This window comes from Neolamprologus brichardi, chromosome 7 (genome assembly GCF_056152115.1).
Source record: "Neolamprologus brichardi isolate AB-2024 chromosome 7, ASM5615211v1, whole genome shotgun sequence".
NCBI lineage: Eukaryota > Metazoa > Chordata > Actinopteri > Cichliformes > Cichlidae > Neolamprologus > Neolamprologus brichardi.
In genome coordinates, this window is record NC_142110.1 from 61,823,416 (window position 1) to 61,845,332 (window position 21,917).

The 21,917-nt window shown below is 38.6% G+C and overlaps 1 protein-coding gene across 1 annotated transcript in view; it reads left to right on the top strand.

The window, feature by feature from the left end:
• hydin (HYDIN axonemal central pair apparatus protein) overlaps nucleotides 1-21,917 on the top strand; it is a 61,079-nt gene that overhangs the window by 18,371 nt on the left and 20,791 nt on the right. The window contains 15 exon segments of the mRNA XM_087842727.1: nucleotides 1,081-1,234; nucleotides 2,906-3,017; nucleotides 4,026-4,229; nucleotides 4,782-4,839; nucleotides 5,627-5,746; nucleotides 6,944-7,039; nucleotides 13,926-14,039; nucleotides 17,004-17,090; nucleotides 17,092-17,365; nucleotides 17,599-17,699; nucleotides 19,125-19,252; nucleotides 19,670-19,803; nucleotides 20,504-20,613; nucleotides 20,726-20,859; nucleotides 21,526-21,752. Of these exon segments, the coding sequence (XP_087698853.1) occupies nucleotides 1,081-1,234; nucleotides 2,906-3,017; nucleotides 4,026-4,229; nucleotides 4,782-4,839; nucleotides 5,627-5,746; nucleotides 6,944-7,039; nucleotides 13,926-14,039; nucleotides 17,004-17,090; nucleotides 17,092-17,365; nucleotides 17,599-17,699; nucleotides 19,125-19,252; nucleotides 19,670-19,803; nucleotides 20,504-20,613; nucleotides 20,726-20,859; nucleotides 21,526-21,752 (2,053 nt within the window).

Sequence of the window (21,917 nt, forward strand, 5' to 3'; positions counted from 1 at the left end):
CTTCTGTTTGGAATAAAATAAATACAAATTAGGTTTGAGAATAAAATAAACTTTTAAATTATTGCAGAGTGTCCAATTTCATATCGCGGCTCGAGTATGCTGAGAAGACGGTTCAATCCTATGCTTTCCACGACCGGCATTGGCTGGTCATCCAGAGAAATAAAATGAGTCAGAGCCTCTGTTATTTTAACTGCCCGTGGATTTTCTCTTGACATTTTTCATCGCTTTTCCAAAACCTGAGCTAAAGTTGGCTGTTCCGGTCCATACTGCTGACATTTTGTTTAGCCTAGCTACAGCAGCCTCCAGTTTCTCTTTTTTATCTGGAGCTGCCAGTCTCACTCGCCTAACCCTGTGCCTGTTTAGCGTGGGATGTCCCCCTAGTGGCCAATCTAAAAAACTACAACAGAAATGACCAGCCACCCTCTGACTAATGAAATAAGTTAGTATCGGTTCATGGTATCGGTTAACTTTTACGAGTATGAGTACACACACATTTTACAGTATCGGCCCCAATACCCGATACCAGTATCGGTATCGGTGCATCCCTACTGTCTTGTATTTGGGTACTGACCTCATTGAGACTGGCATCGACAAAGCATATTCACATTGAGGACTGCTACTTGCTGGACATTTTCTCTTTTTCGGTCCATTCTCTAAACCCTAGAGATGATCGTGTGGGCAAATCCCAGCAGAGCAGCAGTTTTTAAAATACGGATCAGCTCGCCTGGCACCAACAACCATACCATGTTCTTTCTTCCTCTTTCTGATGTTCAGTTTGATCTTGAGCAGGTTGTCGGTATACATAAATGCATACCTAAATAAGCTGTTGCCACACTGTCGCTAAGTAAGAAATTATTTTTGAGACAAATGAGGGTTTAAAAGACAACAAAAGCTGACCTCATAGTATCCATTGCTGTGCTTTATCCGTTTATACAGCAGTGATGAACACTAAGTGGGACTGTGGATTTCCTTTCCAAGTCACAAATGTTTCATCCCATGTATGGAGGCAAGTTCCATAATTACATCTGATGCACTATGGCTGCATTAAAATGCATATTTTTTTCCTGTCTCTGTATTTAGGAAAATGAGGAGAATCCATCACTGCTTTTAAGCAGTTCTGCACCTAGAAGACTGATTCATCCTGGCAGCTCAGAGAAGCTTTCTGTGTGTCTCCCAGCTAAGACTGTTGGAAAGCTCCGCAGCACTCTATGAATTGCTGTGTTCACCTATTCCAGTTCACTTTTACTACTAGCATGATACAGACACTAGAATTTGTGGCATAGGCGGGCAGACATATACTAAAAATTGATTTAGAAATTCTTATACACTTTAAAACAAAACACAACTTTATTTGAGCTCACATCTCATAGTGGGATGCTAAAGCATTTGGAAGCATACAGTAAACATCTGGGGGAAAAAAAAGCAGCGTTATCCAGGTTTAAGAGTGGATTTACTACATATCTCTCCAGTCATCTATCAGTTCACGTACTGACTTTCTGTCTTCCTTAGTGACTAATTCATTTTCAGTCCAATTGGATATGTAATTAATGAGCTGATGATTTAATTGCTTTGTTAGCTTTTGAAATAATTAGCTGCCACTTCAATTTTAGTCCTACCACAGGAGAATATATTATAAACATGATATATACATTACAATCCAGTCAAATGGTGACATATTTTGTCAGTGTAGAACAATTTTAATGATCAACTCACAGAGCTTCGCTTTTGGATATTGTAACATTTATGGACAAATAGTAGATTAACCCATGCTGTATAACAGACTTCCACTTCTATCTCTCACTCTTCAAATGGTACTTCAGTGTAATCAGCTGTTACCTACATATTAAGACATTTTCCACATTAACTTCGTTTGATTTTCTAGGCCTTAAAAGCCTTGTAAATTAAAATGTTTATGTTCCACTTGTATGCATTTCTAGTGCTTACTCATGGTAAACGAAACACTAAACTTTCTGGCAACCAGAGAGCCACAGTTTATCATATTTAGTGTTTCACTTTTCTCTGAAAGCTCTTCCCTCCCTACGTATTGTCATATCAGCATTGCCTGATATCCACAGGGAGCCAACTTGTGACTGGAAGTGTACCTCAATACTTCCAAAGCTGACATAGACACAACCATCCACATGCACAATTTTAAACACACACAGGCAAACCCCTGTGTAACTGCAGTTTTATGACCCTGTCCTCTCCTCTAAGGCAGTGTTGAGGAAAGGAGTTTCTCCTCTGCACTCTCAGGCGTCAATCGATGCAGATTCTCCTAGAATTACATTACGTCCCGCTCAATAGGTTGGCAAAGAACCACACAAATAGACCTGATGACAGAAGATCATGGGGATATTGCATATTGGTACCCAGTCTGTCTTGTCATTTAAGTGACCATCCGCGGGAACGGCTTCATTCCTCATCCATCCTGGCCTTCTGTTATCTTATATGGTGTAGAACCATTCAGACAGGCAGTGAAGAATTGTGTGAGCACTGCAGGCTGCACATGAACACTTTTGTTTTCCTGGAGAATCCCTTACATAAGCAGACTTTTATTCATGTTTTTTAAATTCTCCTGTCAGTGAATAAGAACTGGAAAACTGAAAGAGAAACCTTATTAAAACTCAGAATATTCATTTTGAGTTTGCTGCTTTTTTTTGACAGTCGATTTTGTCGCTCTGTATTACTGTTTGACATGAAATTTGGCTGTAGTCACTGCACCATCAATACAGGATTTATTAAGCTTTTATGCGCTGTTGATAGCAGCAGACCATACAGCACAAATCAGAATTCTAAACCCTTCCGTCTTGTGCTGCATTTAAAAGCAATCAATGCTAATCGAGCTGTGTGATGCAGCAGGTTTGATGTGATTATTGAGATTCCAGTCGTCTTGCTCCTTACCCAGGGGAGTCAACCCTGTGCTCTTTCTCCTCTTTTGACTCCACCCACCCCTTCACCACGATCACCCTGGTATCGACCCGGTCCAAGCCAGCTTTCAGCAGCCTCTTTCCTCGATTGTACAAATGCTGAGAAAGTGATCTGCGACTTCCAAAGTCACTCACTGGTAAAGTTTTGGCCGTTTGACATTTTTCCTCATACGTATCATCTCTCCTTCAAACTGAGAAGGTGGCTTTCAATGTCAAAATGTAGTGAAAGCTTTATATTTAAGTTTGAGTGAAAATATTTTTAAACACCGATTTACTTTGTTGTGCTATGAGGCAGTGAAAGAACCCAAGCTTCACCGCATTAATAGGAAGCTCATTTTCAAAACCCCAATTAAAAGTCTATGCTCCAACCATAGATCAGCAGAGCTTCTGTATAGAACATTGATTGCGATTTCGACCACTGCTTGGTCAGATATATGTACACTACGCTGAGCACAATGAAAAGCTATCTGCTGTGTTTAAAGACTGCAGAGATTTATTAGATTTACGTCTGTTTTCTCATTACACTGGTCTTTATTTGGAAAAGTGCAATCGAACAATCCGCAAAGCTGCGAAATAAATTAAAAATATATATAGCTGTGTTGCAGCAGCTCTATTTTAAAAGCTATTCTCCTGTTTATATCTCTGTGTATTTTATAACAGATTTTAGCATAAGTTACACTTGTCTTATTTAACGTGCATCCACACATTAGCCTTCCTCAGAGTAGGGATATGTTTTGTCTTACTTACTATATGTCAGGCAAAGAGCTGCTGCTCTATTTCCAACTCAAGGATCTCATGCCGCATGGAAGTGGTGATGTGATTATTCAGCTATATGATATACACACGTCTATCTCTCAAGGATCTCAATAGCATTGTGCCACACAGTTATAGAAAACGCCCCCACAGGGGAGATATTTTCAAGCATCACATTTCAGTGATGGAAAGAGCTACTGGAAGGACCGCACTGCCCCTCTTTTCTAGGTGAGGCTTTCTGTGGTAACACCTCAGCTCATCAGGTTCACACTGTAAGTTGACTCAGATTATAACTCCTATGTTTCCTTAGGCCACCAGAGAGTCCTTTTAGCGTGTTGAGTCCAGTGAGGCAGCTGTACTGCCACGGGGCCAGCTGGAGCTCAAGGTTGTGGCACACCTGAAGGACATGATTCAGTTCGAGGGCAAGTTGGAGATCTTTATACAGGACAGTCGGGTGCACACTGTCCTCCTCTGTGCCACTGGCACTGGAACAACAGTTGCCATTGACCGACCTTTTTGTCCCGGCCTCGACTTAGGTACACACTTCAGGTAGAAATCACTATTTCATTTTCACAGATTCAATTTTGACTTAGTGTGAAGTCCTTTTGCAGAAGTGAATAATATGACACCAAGAATCTGCCTTGAGCTCTTTTTGCTTTGTAAGCCATGAGTCATATCAATATCACTTCAAGCTCTTCAACCTTGGCACGCGAGTACACCGGATGTACAGGAAGATTGATAACTCACAACCCACTTCAAAAACCCACAAAGGTGGAAACTTGCCTAGCCAGAGTTTCCTACCTCCTTTCTCAACTCCTAAACCTAGAGATGCTCCAAGACGTGGAGTAACTCGTTCCAGCAGAAAGATGGTCAGCCTCATTCTGTGATACTGTGAGCTTTTTTCCAGCTCACAGTGTCTTCAGACTGTCCTAAGGTGAAACTGTTTGTGTGTATGTCCTAAAACTGAATAATCATAGCCAATCTGTGCATTAGAACAGATGCTGCAGCTCAATATGCAGTATACTACATGTACAGACTGTTTCTTTTTGGCTTCCCAGGTTCTATGTGAGCATCAAGCGTGCTATGCTATTGTTGGTGCAGGTGCTACCAGGAGAAGATCATGTCTGTGGATGTTATTTGTCACTTCGTAGCTCCACTGGTCAGCATTTTCCTCAAAGCACCTTCTACATGAAGTAGGCTAGTCATGAGCAAGAATAGCAAACATTGCATTTTTAGTATTTTTTTAAAAGCATATTTTTTGTAATACTCTGCAATACTTTTATGATTGCATCCCATAACTGTTTTAAATGTTGTCTAAAGGTTATGTGGACAATCATTAAAGGCCCCATAAACTGCAGCTCTCATACATCCATCCATCCATCCATTTGCTTCCGCTTATCCTTTTCAGGGTCGCGGGGGGCGCTGGAGCCTATCCCAGCTGTCATAGGGCGAGAGGCGGGGTACACCCTGGACAGGTCGCCAGTCTGTCACAGGGCCAACACACAGGGACAGACAACCATTCACACTCACATTCACTCGCACATTCACACCTAGTGGCAATTTGGATTTTCCAATTAACCTATCCCCACAAGCTGCATGTCTTTGGACGGTGGGAGGAACCCGGAACCCGGAGGGAACCTACACAAACACGGGGAGAACATGCAAACGCCACACAGAAAGACCCCGGCCTGATGTTGGAATTGAACTCAGGACCTTCTTGCTGTGCGGCAACAGTGCTAACCACCGTGCCACCGTGCTGCCCAGCTCTCATACATATGAATGTTAATCTCATTTGCCTCCTTTATGTATATTTTTGTTAACATTTTGATTATTTTTAACCAACCTTTAACTGTTAATAATTCAAACTGCAGCAGTTTAATACCTGTGCTTCAGACACGTCTCTTTGTTGTTGTTCACTTAATTTAAAACATTTCTGTGTGTTACAGGTCAAAGGAGAGAGACTGCTGCCCCTATACGAGAAGCTGATTCTCTCTGCCTGTCTCCATAAAACTCTCACTTATACAACCTTTCTCTCTGTGCGAGACCCCAGGAGACCGCAGTATAGAGTACAAATTGTTGTTTTTTGGTTGTTTTTATTTCTAATTTCATCAAGTACAGTTCTAATGATTCCATTTTTGCTGAAACATGCTGTTTAATCATTTAGCTGTACTTATCTGTATCATACCTTTAACTCAGATTTATGTTATTTTGTGTTATTGCTCATATCTAAATACTCTTTTAAAGCTTCGTAATATCTGTTTGTGAAGTTTGCTGTGCAGAAGTGAGTCTACTGTATTTTGATATTCTTGGAACGCAGTATGTGCCCTTAAAGACGGTTGCCCCCAAATTAAACGAATAGAGATTTGACAGTGCAAAATCACTGATGTTTTTTGGCACTAACCCCAAATTACGTTTTGATAAACTCTAAATTGAAAAATATGAAATATAGTTTTGTTGAATTCCCCTTTTCTGTAATGATCGGTGAATTTAAGGTCAGATATTGCATACAGAACGTCCTTATTTTCATTATTATAGCTCAAATTTAGTGAGCTCATTAAAAAGCTTGAGGCTTTCAAACACCTGGCATGTCTGGGTGAAGCTGTAGATTAGATGAATATTGTTGACAAGTTTGGTTCCCATGGCAGAATCACAATAAATGTTTAAAAAAAGTGTGTAAAGGTTTGTGAAAGGCCTATGAACCTGCGGTGTAGGAGTCATCTGTTTAAAGTAAGCAACAAAAACACAATTCAGTTTCTTCCAACTGCAAGACCATACTCTGAAACAGAAGTGTGCACTATTTTGATTAATATATCAAAATGCACATTAGTCCTATAAGTACTGTATATATTTTCCCAGTCTGTGGTTTTAGGAGACGGACATCAGGCTGAGGTGTGTGTGTGCTTTAATTCAGCTTTCTATAAGGATCGAGAGTCAAGAACTGTGGATGTGGTAACTTTGATGCAATCTTTTTCTTACATGGTGCATATATTTTCATTCTTTCCCTGGGTGTTTTGACCCCAGTTGGGCTTACATTGAAATTAAATCAGCGATATTTTTTTCTTTTCACCCATTATAATTATCTAAAACCCATGCTTTCACTAAGCTATAGGATAACCTTTTTCTTTGAGTAGCCTTATTGAGATTAAAGGTTTAAAAAGACCAAAAGATGAGGAACTATTGTGAATAACTAAACTGTATTCTCTGTTCACTTACTAACATAGTTAAAAAAATTTGATTCTTCTCTTCCTTCATGTGTTTGCCAGTTTCTTGAAGTAAATTACCAGGGACACACGCAGCATGAGGTGGTGAAGCCGCACGCAGAAGCCCATTACCCCGGCCTCGACTTCTCCTCCAGCACAGTAGATTTTTATTGTGTGTTAAACTACACACAAACTCACAAACCGATCACCATGACCAACTTGCTTCCTGATTCCTGTGTCCTATTGCTGGGCTTTTCTGGATGACCAGAGACATAGTAACATCAGGTATATTTACACCACACACTATTAAAATGTTGCATTCATCAACCAGACTCTGTAAGTTATTCAGTTGATTGTTGTATAATTGTACAGATATATATTCAACAGTGACACTTTTAGTAGAAAATACATAACAATAATGACTAAGCAAATAAAAGTCCCACATAATTATATTCCAGAAGTATCTATTGTAAAATGTAAATTGGCAGTATCTGTTATGTTATAGTGTAACAGCCTATTCCCAGAGCTTTTACCAAGATGACTGCCCAGTTGCATGGCATGCCTTTAGAAGAACATTGATTAAACCCCTAAAAACGCATCTCAAATCATTAAAGTTGCATACTTAAAATTATTTTCTATAAAGCATAATCTCACAATGCCTTTAAAAGGCAACTTTGAATGACCTCATTTAGTACACGCAAATTTATCCTTGCCTCATCATGTTTGATGATTGCCTGCTGCCTCCCTCTACTCTCTCTCGGCATCTGCATGGCCCGATCACTAGCACATTTTCTTTCTACATGCAGAAAGCTGCTGGTTCACACTGCTGAACTGTATAAGTTGCTTATGTTTGATAAACCTTTTTCCCCCATCAGCTCTGACAAGTTAGTCCCTCTGCTCAAGTTAGCCATACTGCTTCTTAGGGTTTCACACATGAAATACCCCGCTCACGTAATCTCTGTTCTAGAGACAGTAATTAGTACTCTGTACTTTCATGGCATTGCTCAGCCAGTGTGTTGACTGCATGATGAACTCATGGTATACGATATGATATATTCTAGCATATAAAAAAGCAGGATGTGTACATGTTAACCAGGTTAAAAACTTGAATTTTGACCTGCGTCTGCAGTATGTTAACAGTATTGCATGATTTTTCTGTTGTTGCTGCTCAAGGTGAGGTTATCTTTAATCATAAAATATTTCCAAACTTAAGGTCAAAAGGTCAGTTTAATTCAATTCAAATCAGTTGTATTAATGTAGTGTCAAAACACAACACTTACCTCAAGGCGCTTTTTATTGTAAGGTAAAGACACAACAATAATACAGATAAAATGCCAATAATCAGCATAAGCAAACACTTGGTAACAGTGGGGAGAAAAAACTCAGTTGTAACAGGAAGAAACTTCTGGTCCTGGGTCAAATCCACCATCCGGGTGGGGCCTTTTGGCTGAGTTTGCATGTTCTCCCCCGTGTCTACGTGGGTTTCTCCCACAGTCAACACATGCTGTTGGTAGATTAGGTTAATTGGTGATTCTAAATCGGCCCTAGGTGTGAATGCGAATGACTGACAGTCTCTTTCTGTTAAGCCCTCAAACAGATTGACAGCCTGTCCAATGTGTACGCTGCCTCTTGTCCTGTGGTAGCTGGGATAGACTCCAACCCCGCCACGACCCTAAAATTGGAAAGTGGAAGAACGTGGATGAATGGATGAGTGGATAAAAAAAAAGAAAATAACCAAAGAAAGTTAAGAAAAAAGTATTATAGCCTTTCATCACAAATTAGGAATTATCAATTTACATCGTAGGTTTTTCTTTATGAGTTGGCACAGAATGAGGGTGGCTTTTCTGTTATTTTGCTGCAGGACCACAGGATGCTAAAGCATCTGTGCTCTGTAAAAGCTACTGGATTATAGAACAAAAATAGAATTGGATTACTGAATAGACAAGATTCAGGAGCGAGAACCAAATGGATTTCAAACATATTTTTAAACTCCCCATTGGGGTGAGTCAGTCCAGTAGCTGCATTTAACATTTAACCCTCTGAATTGCAAGCCAAATCCATTATAAATTATCTGGGGAAGACACATTCGCTGATTGTGTACTTTATTCAAGCCTTGGTTTTGGCTTACCTCCCCTTAAATGAACTGTGAATACTAAAGTAGCCAGCCTATCCATGGCCTTGAACCAACTGATGCAATAGGGCTTAAAGATTTATCACCTTCAATCATCGTCTTCGTTTTGTTTCTGTCCTTGCCCTTAACTTAAGGCTTTACATTGCTTATTTTTTAATTTTCCTTTTCCTCTTTCCTCTCTTCATGCTCTTGTGTCAGTGCTTTTCTTTCCTACCTAATCCGTATCACCCTTCTCTCCTCTCTTTCCTCACCCTTTCCTTCTTAGATTGCAGCCTCTCTTACCAATCCGTCTCACAAGCTGTCTCGTTAATTAAATGGAGACCTCACTGTGCTCGCACAGACTCTCTTTAAAGTCTCTTTCTCCCACACAAAACTTGCTCTATCTTGCCATGTTCAGCTAATTACATCCCTATCAGTAATTAAACCACAGCCCTTGGAGAGTGGAATTTCAATAGAGCTAACTGTTTTCTATCCATCTATTCCACTGATCCACTCCATAGATGGAGGCAGCACACTATAGACAGACACTGTAGGTTTTCTGTCTGTGGGAACTCTTTTCCAGCAAGAAGTAAAGTAGAAGGCTTAGTTCACCTTTTACATTGTACTGCAGCTACTTTCTATAGCTGCCTGATTTTATTAGATCACTGCACAACTAAACGACTATCTGATCAGTCACAACTAATGCAGTAACATTTATTTCGGAGCATGTTTTGTTAAAACCAAAATTTATAGCAGGACTGGCAGGATAAAAATCCTTGATCAAGTTTTAATTGTCTGTTTGTGGACAACAAGGGTCAGAAACAGCCTTTAATGCATTTTTCCCTAACCCTAACCCTTTGTGTTGTCACTGGAAAAACACATTGCTTTGTAGACCTTTACCTTCTTTTTGAGTGCTCATAGTTTTCTTAACTATCAGAAAAAGATTGAATCTTAATATCCATCACAAAAGAGACAAATGTGAGAGTATTTTTCCCACCATCAACATTACTAATTTAGATTAGATTAAACTTTGCCATTGCAAAGAGTCTGGAGAGTATGAAGTATTAAGGTAGTTTAATGCCTTGAGATTTCTTATTGATTTTAGTGATAAAAATGCTTTAATGGCCTTGACAAATGTGAGATTCCTTGCAGTTTTGCGTACAGTGAAGCTATAGCAACTTATTAGTAATTGTGCAAGGTGATAACATATGTTATGTCCAGTATGTTTATACAGTTTCATGCGCAGTTATATTTGACTGAACTCAATGTGACTATGCTGGTGATTTCAGTCCTGAGAAAAACTTTCTTTTTTACAGGACTCTGTACAGTTCTATGAAAAACTAAGCCCTTCCTTACTTCTTACATAGGGATTAAAAGGGTAAGTAGCAGTCAGGTGCTGCTAATTGAATGCACTTGATTCACTGATCATTAGCAAATGTGAAAACAACTATAACATTGAATGTTTTGATTTTGTTGGTTGGAGTATTTTAACACAGTGTCAAACAGGAAACCATTGCTGCTGCCCATCAATCTGGGAACGATTATACAGTCAATTTCGAACAAGTCTGGTTTTCTACAAAGAGAAAGATTATTCACGAGTTAAAACATTTAGGACAGTTGGCAGTCTTCCCAGTAGTTTCCTCTGCCATGAATTAAGAGACTGGTAAAGTCATACAGAAGACAATTACTTAAAGTTATTGGTGCTAAAGGTGGTTCTTCAAGCCGCTCAATTATGGGATGTAATTAGTTTTTCACAAGACTAAATAGATTCCTGTGAAAACTTTATTTTTCACATGACTGTATACACAAACTGGAGAGAAAAGAAGCGTATAAGTATATGATCCCAAATAGGATGCTCTAAGAAGGTCATCATGGAAAACAAAGAAGTCTTCTACAACACATATTTTACAGTGAAGAGCAGGGTGGAAAAATCGTATGTGATGCTATGTTGATACTATATGTTGCCCTGGAAAACAACACCATCTTTCTGATACAATCAGTACTTCACAAGAAACACTGGAAGTCAAATTGGAAGCTGAAACATTTTAGAGAACCCGTTGCTTGTTTTTGCCTGTGTATTAATAATGTATTGTAAGAGAAAAAGGTACAAGATATTGTATCAGCTTTAGTCATCTTGCTCAAACGACGGACCTTAATCTTGACAACAACGCAAGCAACTTTAAAGAAAAGTCTTATGTAGAGTTAAAGATGTGTTTTCAGCAAATTCTGCTTGTACCTATATGATGTAACCATAGTGAATTTTTAAAAACATTATGAAAAATGGTCATTTATTGTGATGAACCTTCATGGTGATGAGAAAATGCTTTACTAATATTTGTAGTTAATTTAGCTCACATTTTAGTCGTCCCCTCGTGACATTAGTGCTGCGGTTCTTTTTTCACTGCTTTCATGTGGTCCTTTTTAACTGCCAGAGGCAGCTGTTCTCAACAAACAAATCTCACACCTGCTCAGTACTAAACCGCAGATAGACACTGCAGTTATTGAAGATTTTAAATATCTGTTTATTATTTTATCTGTGCATTTTATTGATCAATAAAGTGGAGAGAGAAAGGACATATTGCAAGTCATGATCTGAGATGAAGTCCCATTCATCTCAGTCCCAGTATTGAGGACTGAACACCAATTCTGGAAATAAGTCAGGTAACTTAAAATCTGTAAGATGAAATTAAAGAGGGTGTTTCAGTGGAACCATCTCAGCTGTCAGTTGTCATTGTACAGCTTAAGATGTAATGTCTATCAGTGGTAAATCTCTAAAGCCATAACTCATTATGATACTTATTTCCCATCACTCTTTTTAGTCTCCTGACAGGCTGCTGAAAAAGAGATGTTGGTTTAGTAACACAGTCACGCCCACTGTGTGAGTAAAGGAAAGAATAGATTGAAGAGCAAAAGACAGATACGAGAATGTCAGAGTGTCCTATTTCTGTTTTGAGCTGAACTCTTGCAGAGTCATTATCTGCTGTCTCACCATCTGTTCCCCTGTCCGCACCAGTGAGTTTTAACCTCTTTCTTAGAATGCCCACATTTTTAAAAAGCAGGGTTTTTTTGTTGTTTGTTTGTTTGCCCCCAGGCTGCCAAATGATTTTAAGAAGTCTTATCCACCAAAAATGTTTTGTAAGATCTACAATGTTTCTTCTGTCTTACATCATACAATGATGGATGGATTAATTTGTGATTTCCTAGGCAGTCTTGTCCCATAAAACAATCTCCATGACAGTGATCATACAACAGTGCCCCCTGCTGATTGCATCTCTACCATTCACTCATTATAATGAGCTTATGTATAAGCTGGCACACAAGTACTTTTGCGTTCTTTGGTACTCTAGCAATTGTGCATGCAGACTTGAAGGGTGTCTTGCGTGTATATGCATGTTGTGAAGCTTTCCCACACACACATGGATAGCCTTTGGCTATAATGTAGCCATGGTCAGTGATTTAATATAGAACGTCTCCAGTATGGCTTTGAGATGGCTTCACTCACTAAATCTCTTTCATTCTCATCCATGTTTATTCAGCACTTCACTGCAATCTATCCTGACCTGTTTCCTGCTGCTTGCCTATTAAAATTCCTCTTAATTATAGAACACTCTGTTTAATTAACTTGATGGATGCACCCAATTTGATCCCATAGGGAAGGAGAGAGTAGAACAGAGAGACAAAATGAGTTCTTTGGGGTGTGGGTGCTGAAGATTTTCTTCCTCACTTGGGTATTACATTATGTGTTAATGATGCACCTGATAGACAGTGCTTATATAATTTACTTCTGTACAAGTATATGTACAAGTCCTTGCTAGTTAGCCTAATTCTGAGTAAATGTGCTGCTTCAAATGATCAACAGTGTTTTTTTGTTTTTTTTAACTCTTTGATCTGTAAGATGCCAAAGAGAGGGAATATTATAAATATGGTCCTTGTAGCCATACTGGGCTTTAGTGCAGCATCACTGCTTTTATCTCCACTTCCACACCGAGTCCATATAAGTTAAAAAGGATTTGTTTTTTATTCTTAATCATGAAAATCTACAGTAGTTGAGCAGTAGGATAAAAATATGGCGCTGCAAATAAAAATATGAATTCTTCTTGAAAAAGGTTTGTTTTGTCTATCATTCATTTTTCTCATTTTTCTCTCTTGAGAAATGTGCCATTTATAGAGTTTTTCTCTATTTGCAAGAAAAATATATTTAACTTTAGGGATTTCTTGTTTTACTCTTTGCTCTTATGGAAAGACAAGGAAAAAAGAATGAGAAGCAAAACGATTCAGAAAGTCAGATGCGCTCCTCTGTAACACCTGCCTTGCCATCTCCTGTAATCTCCAGGCCTGGTGCAGATGGACATAGCAGCACACATTATCCTGTGGGTGTGGAAGAGGTAGGCAAATGCACACGTAAACAAATCAGGGTGTCCCTGAGATTTCTAGTTTGTCAGGGAACAGAGAAAGCCAGCAGCTAAAGGGCAAGTCATTCCCTCTGTGCCGTATAATACTGGTTTGCTAAATCAGTGTGGATATTCCTTGGTTTTTAAGTACTGATACAATAGTATAGTCTTATATAACTCAGCGTAATCTTCATGATCCATAGTTATTTATATTCCCTTTAGTAACTGGAGAATAGATGTAAATGTATAATTCAATAAGGGCTCCATCTAAAACTATTTTCATTACTTATTCATCTACAGAGTATATTTATTAATCAAATCACTTAAGATACTTGTCAGTGTAAAGATATTAGCTGTATTGCCTAGCGACCCAGAAAAACAAGGGCATTTCATATATATTGACTGCAAAGATTAATAACCTGGAAGCAAGTTGTTTGTCTAAAGTCGAGGAAAACTGGGTTTTAAACACTGTTGAGACTGAATTTTAAAAAAAAACGGAATAACTGAATCTGTTGTACTGGTTTTCAGATGGTTGGTTTTACAGGTGGTTGCACAGTGCCATGTAGAGGAGGGGCCTTTATATGAGATCATTCTCAGAGGAGAAGCATCAATAATCATCTACAGCCTTGAACCCACCCATTTGGGCTTTGGTCAGCAGGTACAGATACAGGGCTGACCTGACAGCTGAGTTTAACATCTGATTACTTTCTAACAGTTTGATTTGGACAGCTGAGACTCTGAGCTTGAGCAAATTCAATTTAAAATAAAATAACACAACGCAAGTAGCAAATCTCAGGTTCAATTTCAGCAGATTTACATCAATATAGGGATGTAAATCTAATTAACAGGAAGTGCCAAAACTTTGGGAATTATCACTAATTGTTTATGGACAGCTGCTTCAGTGTTATATCATTTGCAGAAGATCTCACATGTGACGCAGTGCTATGCTCCTGGGTCTATTACCAAGTGTTTCGAGTTGCAATTCCTCATTCTTAGTTAAGAGCATCCTTAGTTTTCTATTCTTTACCTTTGGTCTTTGTAAGGATTTAAGTTTGAAGTCGTTTAGTTTGCATGTTCATTTGTTTTATTCTCCTGAAGAGCATGCAAATGACTGTTGAACCCACCATTAAGCAAGCAGAGGGTGGTTTCTGTGTGGGCCTTGAAGAGGGAGGAAGGTTCCACAAAATATTAAAAAGAAAAACGTAGTTTTGTACCCTTAAAAAGTGGAACTATGAGCTACATTTTCCATATTTCTATATTTCTGTTATTGTAATCCCACTGATAATGATGGACTTTGCATTTCATTAGATCTGGTAATCGCAGGACCGAGTATAGATTTGAGTTTGTTTATGTAGCTCTCCATTATTGTGCGTTCATTTTTCCTCCTTGATGTTCTTTTATCCTGCTTCCCTTGTCCTTGTTGTTCTGTTGCCATCTGTTTGCTCACCCATGTGTCACGCCTGATATCTCAGACAAAACTAATTATATTTTTTACAAAACTTAGAGGAGTGAAGCATGCTGCCATTTTGAAGGGAACGCTGATGAGCCTGAAAGAGAGGGCGTCACATTTGTTTGTGATTGTTCATTATGAATCTTGTTTGCTGCCTTGGGGAAGTTTGCTTTATGATTATTTGTTTTTCCTCACTCTGATGGTTATTTTCCCTCTTTCCGATTCAAATTCTCTCTGTTGTTGCCTGTTAATTCTTTCTGGCGAGAGCATGATAATTGTCATTAAGACAGATTGTTTAAAGATGGAATGTTTAAGTTGGCATTTTACCTTGTTTTTTTAACACTAGAAGTACTGCTGAGAGGAAGCACATAAACTTTAAATGTCACTGCCTAGTTTTCCACACCACCTCCACTCCTTCTTTGTGTATGCAAGCCATCCGGACCAGTTATCATTGATATTCAAAACAAGGACACATTGATTTTTGATTTAGTTGAAATAGCGATTCAGCAGAACATTTCTTCGACCTTCCTGTCTGTTCAGCATTCTTCTCTTTCTTGCGCTCTCTCTCTCTCTCTCTCTCTCTCTCTCTCTCTCTATCTTACTCCTGTGTTGTTCTCTTGTATTTATGCAGATTTATAATTAAGAAGGTTATGAAACTTTATTTAAAAAATTAAATAAGTACAACTCTAATATTCCAGACACTTGTTGTCAATGGAAAATTGTACTTAGTAGTCAGTATAATCTTTTAATGATATAAGTTTGTATATGGTAGAATACTGCATGTAACCATTTGTGTTTAGAAGTATATAGCTGGTGGCATATTGAAAGGATGTCTCATCCTAGGAAGTCTGTAACATTCCAGGGTGTTCTGGCTTTCACCCCCACATCCTAGGAGCATGGGAAAGGTCGTACCTTGTTTTATTGTTTTACGGTAGGATTAACGTAGTTATATCTGTTTTCATCTATCTTTTGTTTAGATGAACTGTTGGACTTTCCAGACCAGCAGTTTAGGGAAGTCATTTATGGGGTCACACTCTGCCCCCCCTCCCCCCCCCCCCCCCCCCCTCCCACACACACACACACCTCCACATTTCAATGTATGGAACAAACGCTCACTGAAGTGTATAAATAAAAGACGAGGGCAGTCCTCAGGGCCAGTCTCCGAGACACACTCTTGAGTGTGAGTTCTGAGAGCTGCCCTTGCTAGCAAGTAAATCTGTGTGTTTCTCCTCTCTGATTCTCTGCTGAAGAAGTGTTTTAGAATATATCTCTTAACACTTGTAATAAATGTAATGAAGATAAAGGTAACTTTTGGCATTGTATTTGGGATTGCAGGAAGATTGGCTCCTTTTGGGTTGCAGTAACACAAACTATGAAACAAATATTATCCAAAGAGGTTGTTTTGGATCCTGGCTTCCTTATTCTGGGATTGTACCCAGAAAACATGAGGTACACAAAAAGTGACAGAATGTTTATTGATATGGGTTTGTTACAAGCAAAAAGATTAATTGCACTAAAATGGAAAAAAAAAACCCAAGGGAACCGAGTATCACACAGTGGATAAAACAAATGATAGTGGCTTTGCCACTGGAGCGGATAACATGTATACTGAAAAGGAAATTGGATGTTTTTGAGAAGGTGTGGAGACCATTTGTGAATTTTGTAGAGGGATTTGTATTATCTGAGGAGGACGAGGACTGAGGGCAATGACATTTGATTTGGGATAATGACAAATTTAGGCCTTTAACGGAGTAATAAATCTGACTGCTGTCTGAGAGGAGTGTATGTTCGTGTAGTATTTAGAATGTTGGACTGTTTGCAAGTCATTAAAATGTAAAAAATAATAAAGATATTGTTGGGGGAAAAAAAGAAGGTTATGAAACAGCCCTGATTGTTCATGCACGTGTACAGCTGTGAAATGTTTTATGTTTTTGCTCGTTTGTTTCCCTTCTATCTTTTCACCTTTCTGATATTTTCACAAACTATAAGATGTAAAAGGTGCTTCCCTAAAAAGAAAAAAATGTTTGCTCTACAAAATATACAGGACACTAGGTGGAGCACTTTGTCTGTTTGCCATAAGCTGCTTGACATGATGAAACTAAAGGCACAGCCCGCTTTAAAAAGCAGACGAGTGTTTCCCCTCTCGGTTTAATCTTTGTCCTTTCCTCCTAGCTTTTTCATCTTGTAAGCAAAGTTGATGTGATCCTAAGGAATACTGGCCACGTGGGCTTTAAATACAGTATACAGCCTGAAGGAGAGAAAGGGGGACGATACTGATGAGGAGGAAGTGGGGCAGACGACAGACTTTGAACATGAGGTTAGACCTGGTTGGCCCAAGGTCGTTCGTGAGTGACAGGGTTATGTTGAAGCCAGTATGGTGCAGTTACTATGGGTGCTCTTCTTCCCAGGCACCCCGGAGGTTTTTAAGAAGAAGCTTCAGGTGCAGGTGGCTTTCCCACTACCGCAGGAGATCACACTGACTGGAGTGGCAGTGTTTCCCAGGCTCAGCTTGAATTTGCACAGTCATTCATACAGTACACACATTTTACATGTAAATACATATTACACCAGTTTGCAGCCATGTTACTGGACCTCATAAGGATGTTGCCAGTAAACTGAATCATCCTTAGAAATATCTGTTTCCTTGGTCTTCTTTCTAACTCAATTATACTGAAAAGCAGCTGATTTATAGTCCTCCCTTATAAGCACTGACACAAATTCAACTCTTTATTGCTGCACTCGTGTAACACTGTGATTTCCCTTGCAGAGGAGCATTACAGTGATGTGTTACAGCAGGCCAGAACTGCTGTGGAGGCAGACAGAGTCAAAGAGGAGCTCATGAATGAAATTAGTGTTGGAAAAGGAGCAGTGGAGGAAACCTACATACTCACAGTCAATAAATTCATTTTAGGAACAGCTCACAATATGCAGATCACAAAAAACAAAAAGAAACATCCTGTAATAGTAAGCATGTTGTTTTGGTATTATCACGCAGAGAACGAACAAAGGTTTATTTGTAATGAAAACCACCAACAAAAATCAATTTTTCCAGCGATATTTACAACGGTAGAACAAAAGTCAGTGTCCTGAGAAACCTTTAAGGTTTATTTTCATCTTCGTACTGCAGTTAGTGCAGATTTGTATGTGTCCTATGCATAAAATGTTTTGTATATATATGAAGAAGTTGCACATTAACAAAATAAGCTGCATATTAACAAGTAATATTTCTTTCCTTCAGGTATTACTGCTCCACCTCTACTGTTTGCAACCTTGTCTTGTAGCCTTGTCTTAAATGTTTTCCAAATCCTTATCTGTGTATTGATAAGCCCCTTTCACCTAAACAACAATGTAGAATTACACAGAAAATTGCAATTTTCTGCTTATCCCCGTAGTATTTACTCATGATTTGATGTGTTGTCCTAGTGACCTTAAACATTTTCAAAGAAGGATGAAGACTGTTTTTGAGACAAAAAAGTGCCAAAATTACTAACTTACTCACAAAACAACCTGACTTGAGAAATGCTGAGGTCATTATTCTTGTGGGGCTAAAATAATAATAGTCATAATACAATAATATGTAATACTAAAGTAATAGCTAAAACACTAGATTCACATTTTTATATTCTATAATGATATAAAAATGTATAATAGTCACTTCTTGGTTTTCACAGTAATATATTTAAAAAAAACTTGGTAGAAGTGATTGGTCGTCCCCAATGTGTGAATATCAGAGCTCTCCATCATTATTGTTTACTTGATGTAAGATCTTCCATATTCATGGACTCATGTTTAAAGGCCAATATCAGCACATATGATGAATTTAGTGACATATTCGTAAAAACAGCTAGTTATCATGTTGTATTTAAAGGTGGACCCAAATGCGGACTCAAAGGAGAGGATGAATGCACAAAAAACAAAGCTTTATGTGGTCCAGTATAAAAGCGATACCAGAGACCGTAAATCCAACAGGAAACACAGAAGATCTCATTTAAGGAACTGACAATATGGAAACACTGGGAAGACTGGACTGATAGCATAATGTGTGGACTGAAAAGAGAAAGAGAGCACTAAATGAATTCAAGAAGCAAATTACTATAAATAATTATACTCCAAAAGTAATGAAAAAAAGAAGCTCACAGATCAGAAAAAAGAATAGAAAAAAAACCCAATATACAACATTGAGGTAAAGTCCTAAACTCAGAAACCTAGGACAGTGACAGTATTTGGAGGTATTTATGCTGACCAGTTTTGCCAACTTTTAAATACTTTTCTGTCTCTTGACTACGTGACTAGCATGAAGAGCTGCTTCACATGGAGATCGATAGGTTGCTCATCAAAGAAAATGCTCTTGCTGTGGCTGCTAGCTTGCTGGAGGCCGGAGAACCACAAGGATCCTTCAGAAAGTGGCACAAGCTATTCAAGTATGCACTTACAACCACACACATACAGTTTAGTGGAACAGATGGTCCACTCACTGGACTGAAATGAGAACTGTGTCCAACTGTGCTGTGGAATTCAAACAGTCCTTAATACTGAATGATATTTGGTTGCATAGCAGATTTTATTACTTGGTGTTTGTGCAAATTTGTGGGTACATGGTGTGGCTATTTGTTTATTTTCAGTTTGTGCATTTTTGATAACATGTCATTATCTTGTGTTCACAGTGTACAAGTGCAGAATACAAATGATTTGCAAGATGCTCAGTTTCTTCACAAAACAAAGCCGTCTTTGACTAAAAAAGAGATACTCTTTCAAAACTAAAAAACTCAAACACTCACACAACATCCTGTAATTGTAAGCATGTTTGTGTCCAACGTTTTATTCTTCACTCTCCACAGGTTTCAGCTCCCAGAGTATGTTTTAGATTTTGTTTTTGTCATTCCTAGCAAAGTTATCAGTCAAACTGCAAAAATTACCAGTGAAGGATCAATATCTGTGTCTTTCCATGTCATTTGCAAACATCTTGACACAGGTAACACCATATTTTGTCCCATGACATTTTCAGTCCTCTGTCTGTCTCCTTCTGTTTTTTAATACTTTGATATTTTCCACATGATCTGATTTATATATTAGAAGTGATTTGTCCTATGGAATTGAGTTCAATCCAGTTTTATTTACATAGCGTCAAATGACAACAACGGTCACTTCAAGGCGCTTTATATTGTAAGGTAAAGACCCAATCAGACAACCCCCTGTGAGCAAGCACTTGGCAATAGTGGGAAGGAAAAACTCCGTTTTAACAGGAAGAAACCTCTGGCAGAACCAGGCTTAAGGAGGGACAGACAACTGAGATGATCCTGGGGATGGGAGGGAGACAGGACAAAAGACACACTGTGGAGGAGAGCCAGAGATTACTAACTAATAATTAAATGAATCTATGAAGCCAAATGTATAGAAAAATACACAAAAAACAGAAAGTAGGCAGTCCTGTGTGGAAATAGAAAGTATTATATTAGACTTTCAAAAAATAAAAGTAAAAATGTTTAGATATTACAGTTAGAAGTGTTAATGTCAAAGAAAAACAAACCAATAGTAGACAAGTTTACAGATGAAACAAAGCTTAAATAATTTGTTGGCATTTCCACCATTCAGCAGCTGTAAAATTATTAGAGCTGATGAAAGCAAACAAAACTGATATCAAATGATTTATGACTCTTACTGGTTCATCACAGGTTTCACAACCAATTTTAAAAGCGTGAAGAATCTGCCTTGTGGTGAGACACAGATTTTCACAGTTTATTTAGACCCTCAAGGAGCCAAGCTGAGTGTCCTCCCAATCCAGGTATCCACAAGAATAGACAAGCTTGTCTAGAAATACATTTATTGTGTCTTTTCATTCAGTGTCTATAAACAGTTTTGGGTCTGTGTTATTAATCTCATCTTTGCCAATACAGGTTGCAGATGGCCCAGTGGTACAGATACGACTGTATGCCATGGTAACCATGCCAGATGTCACTGTTTCCAGCGATACAGTTCAGTTTGACACTGCAGTGTCCCCTATGAGCAACATGCTTGCTCAAAGGGGGTCGTATGATTGTTGGATTTTTTTCTATGTATGTATTATTGTAAGGTCTACCTTACAAGTTCCTTTAGGCAACTGTTGTTGTGATCTGATGCTGTATAAATAAAACTAAATTGCATTGAATTGAACTGAAAAATGGAATTGAGTATACTGCATATACTCTTGTTGTTAACTGTAAAATCAAGTGAATACGTGAATTTTTTCTATGTACTTCTTATCAGACCTGTACATTTGATACTTGAGAAAATCTCTTTAATTGACAGCCAGATGTGGCTTGTATTAATTTGCTGTCATAAGCTATCATGAGTGTTGGTGCAAAAGGAAAGGTTCCTTTTGTAACCCATCAGATGAGAACAATACAGCTACTGAACCATGAGTCGTTGCCTTGCTAACTGGAGCATAGCTGAGAAGTTTCAGGCTTTTAAAAAGGCATGACTTTAGCTCGTTTATGGATAAAATAAAAACTTAATCCACATTCCACACGGTAAGAAAAATAGGGAAGTATAAGTAAACAATAAAATATGTGCACGGCATTATAATCAAACACAGCATTGTGGAAATAAGTTATTTTAATATCAGGGAAAAGTAGAGTACTGTGAGTAGTAACATGTAGCAAAATAAAGACGGGGATGCTGACCTTCATGTACATCTCTTTCAGTGTGCTTACAAAAGACAGGTAGTGGTGCACATGGCTGAGAGCACCCAGCATGTGTTCATTACAGGTCAGGTTCAGAGTGAGGCTCCACATCTCGAGTTCTGGCCATCGGCGCTGGAGCTCAGACCTGGCCTCCCTGCCAGCACTGAGGTTGAACCTGAGGTAACCGCCAGAAACCCCTGTTCCTTCCCCACTGAGTTTTACTCCCTGGAGTTCACACACACAGTACCTCCAGGAAGAAGAGGTAAGTCTTCAGTTTCAGAAATAGTGTTGCAAGTTTACCTTACAATGTATCGTATATTTTTTAAAAGGCAAGGCCCCAAGTGAGGTAGTAATATCAAATACATATATTTGTAATGAGTATGTGGTGTCCTTTTATTGATAAATTACTGCTTGGTTAAAAAGAGAG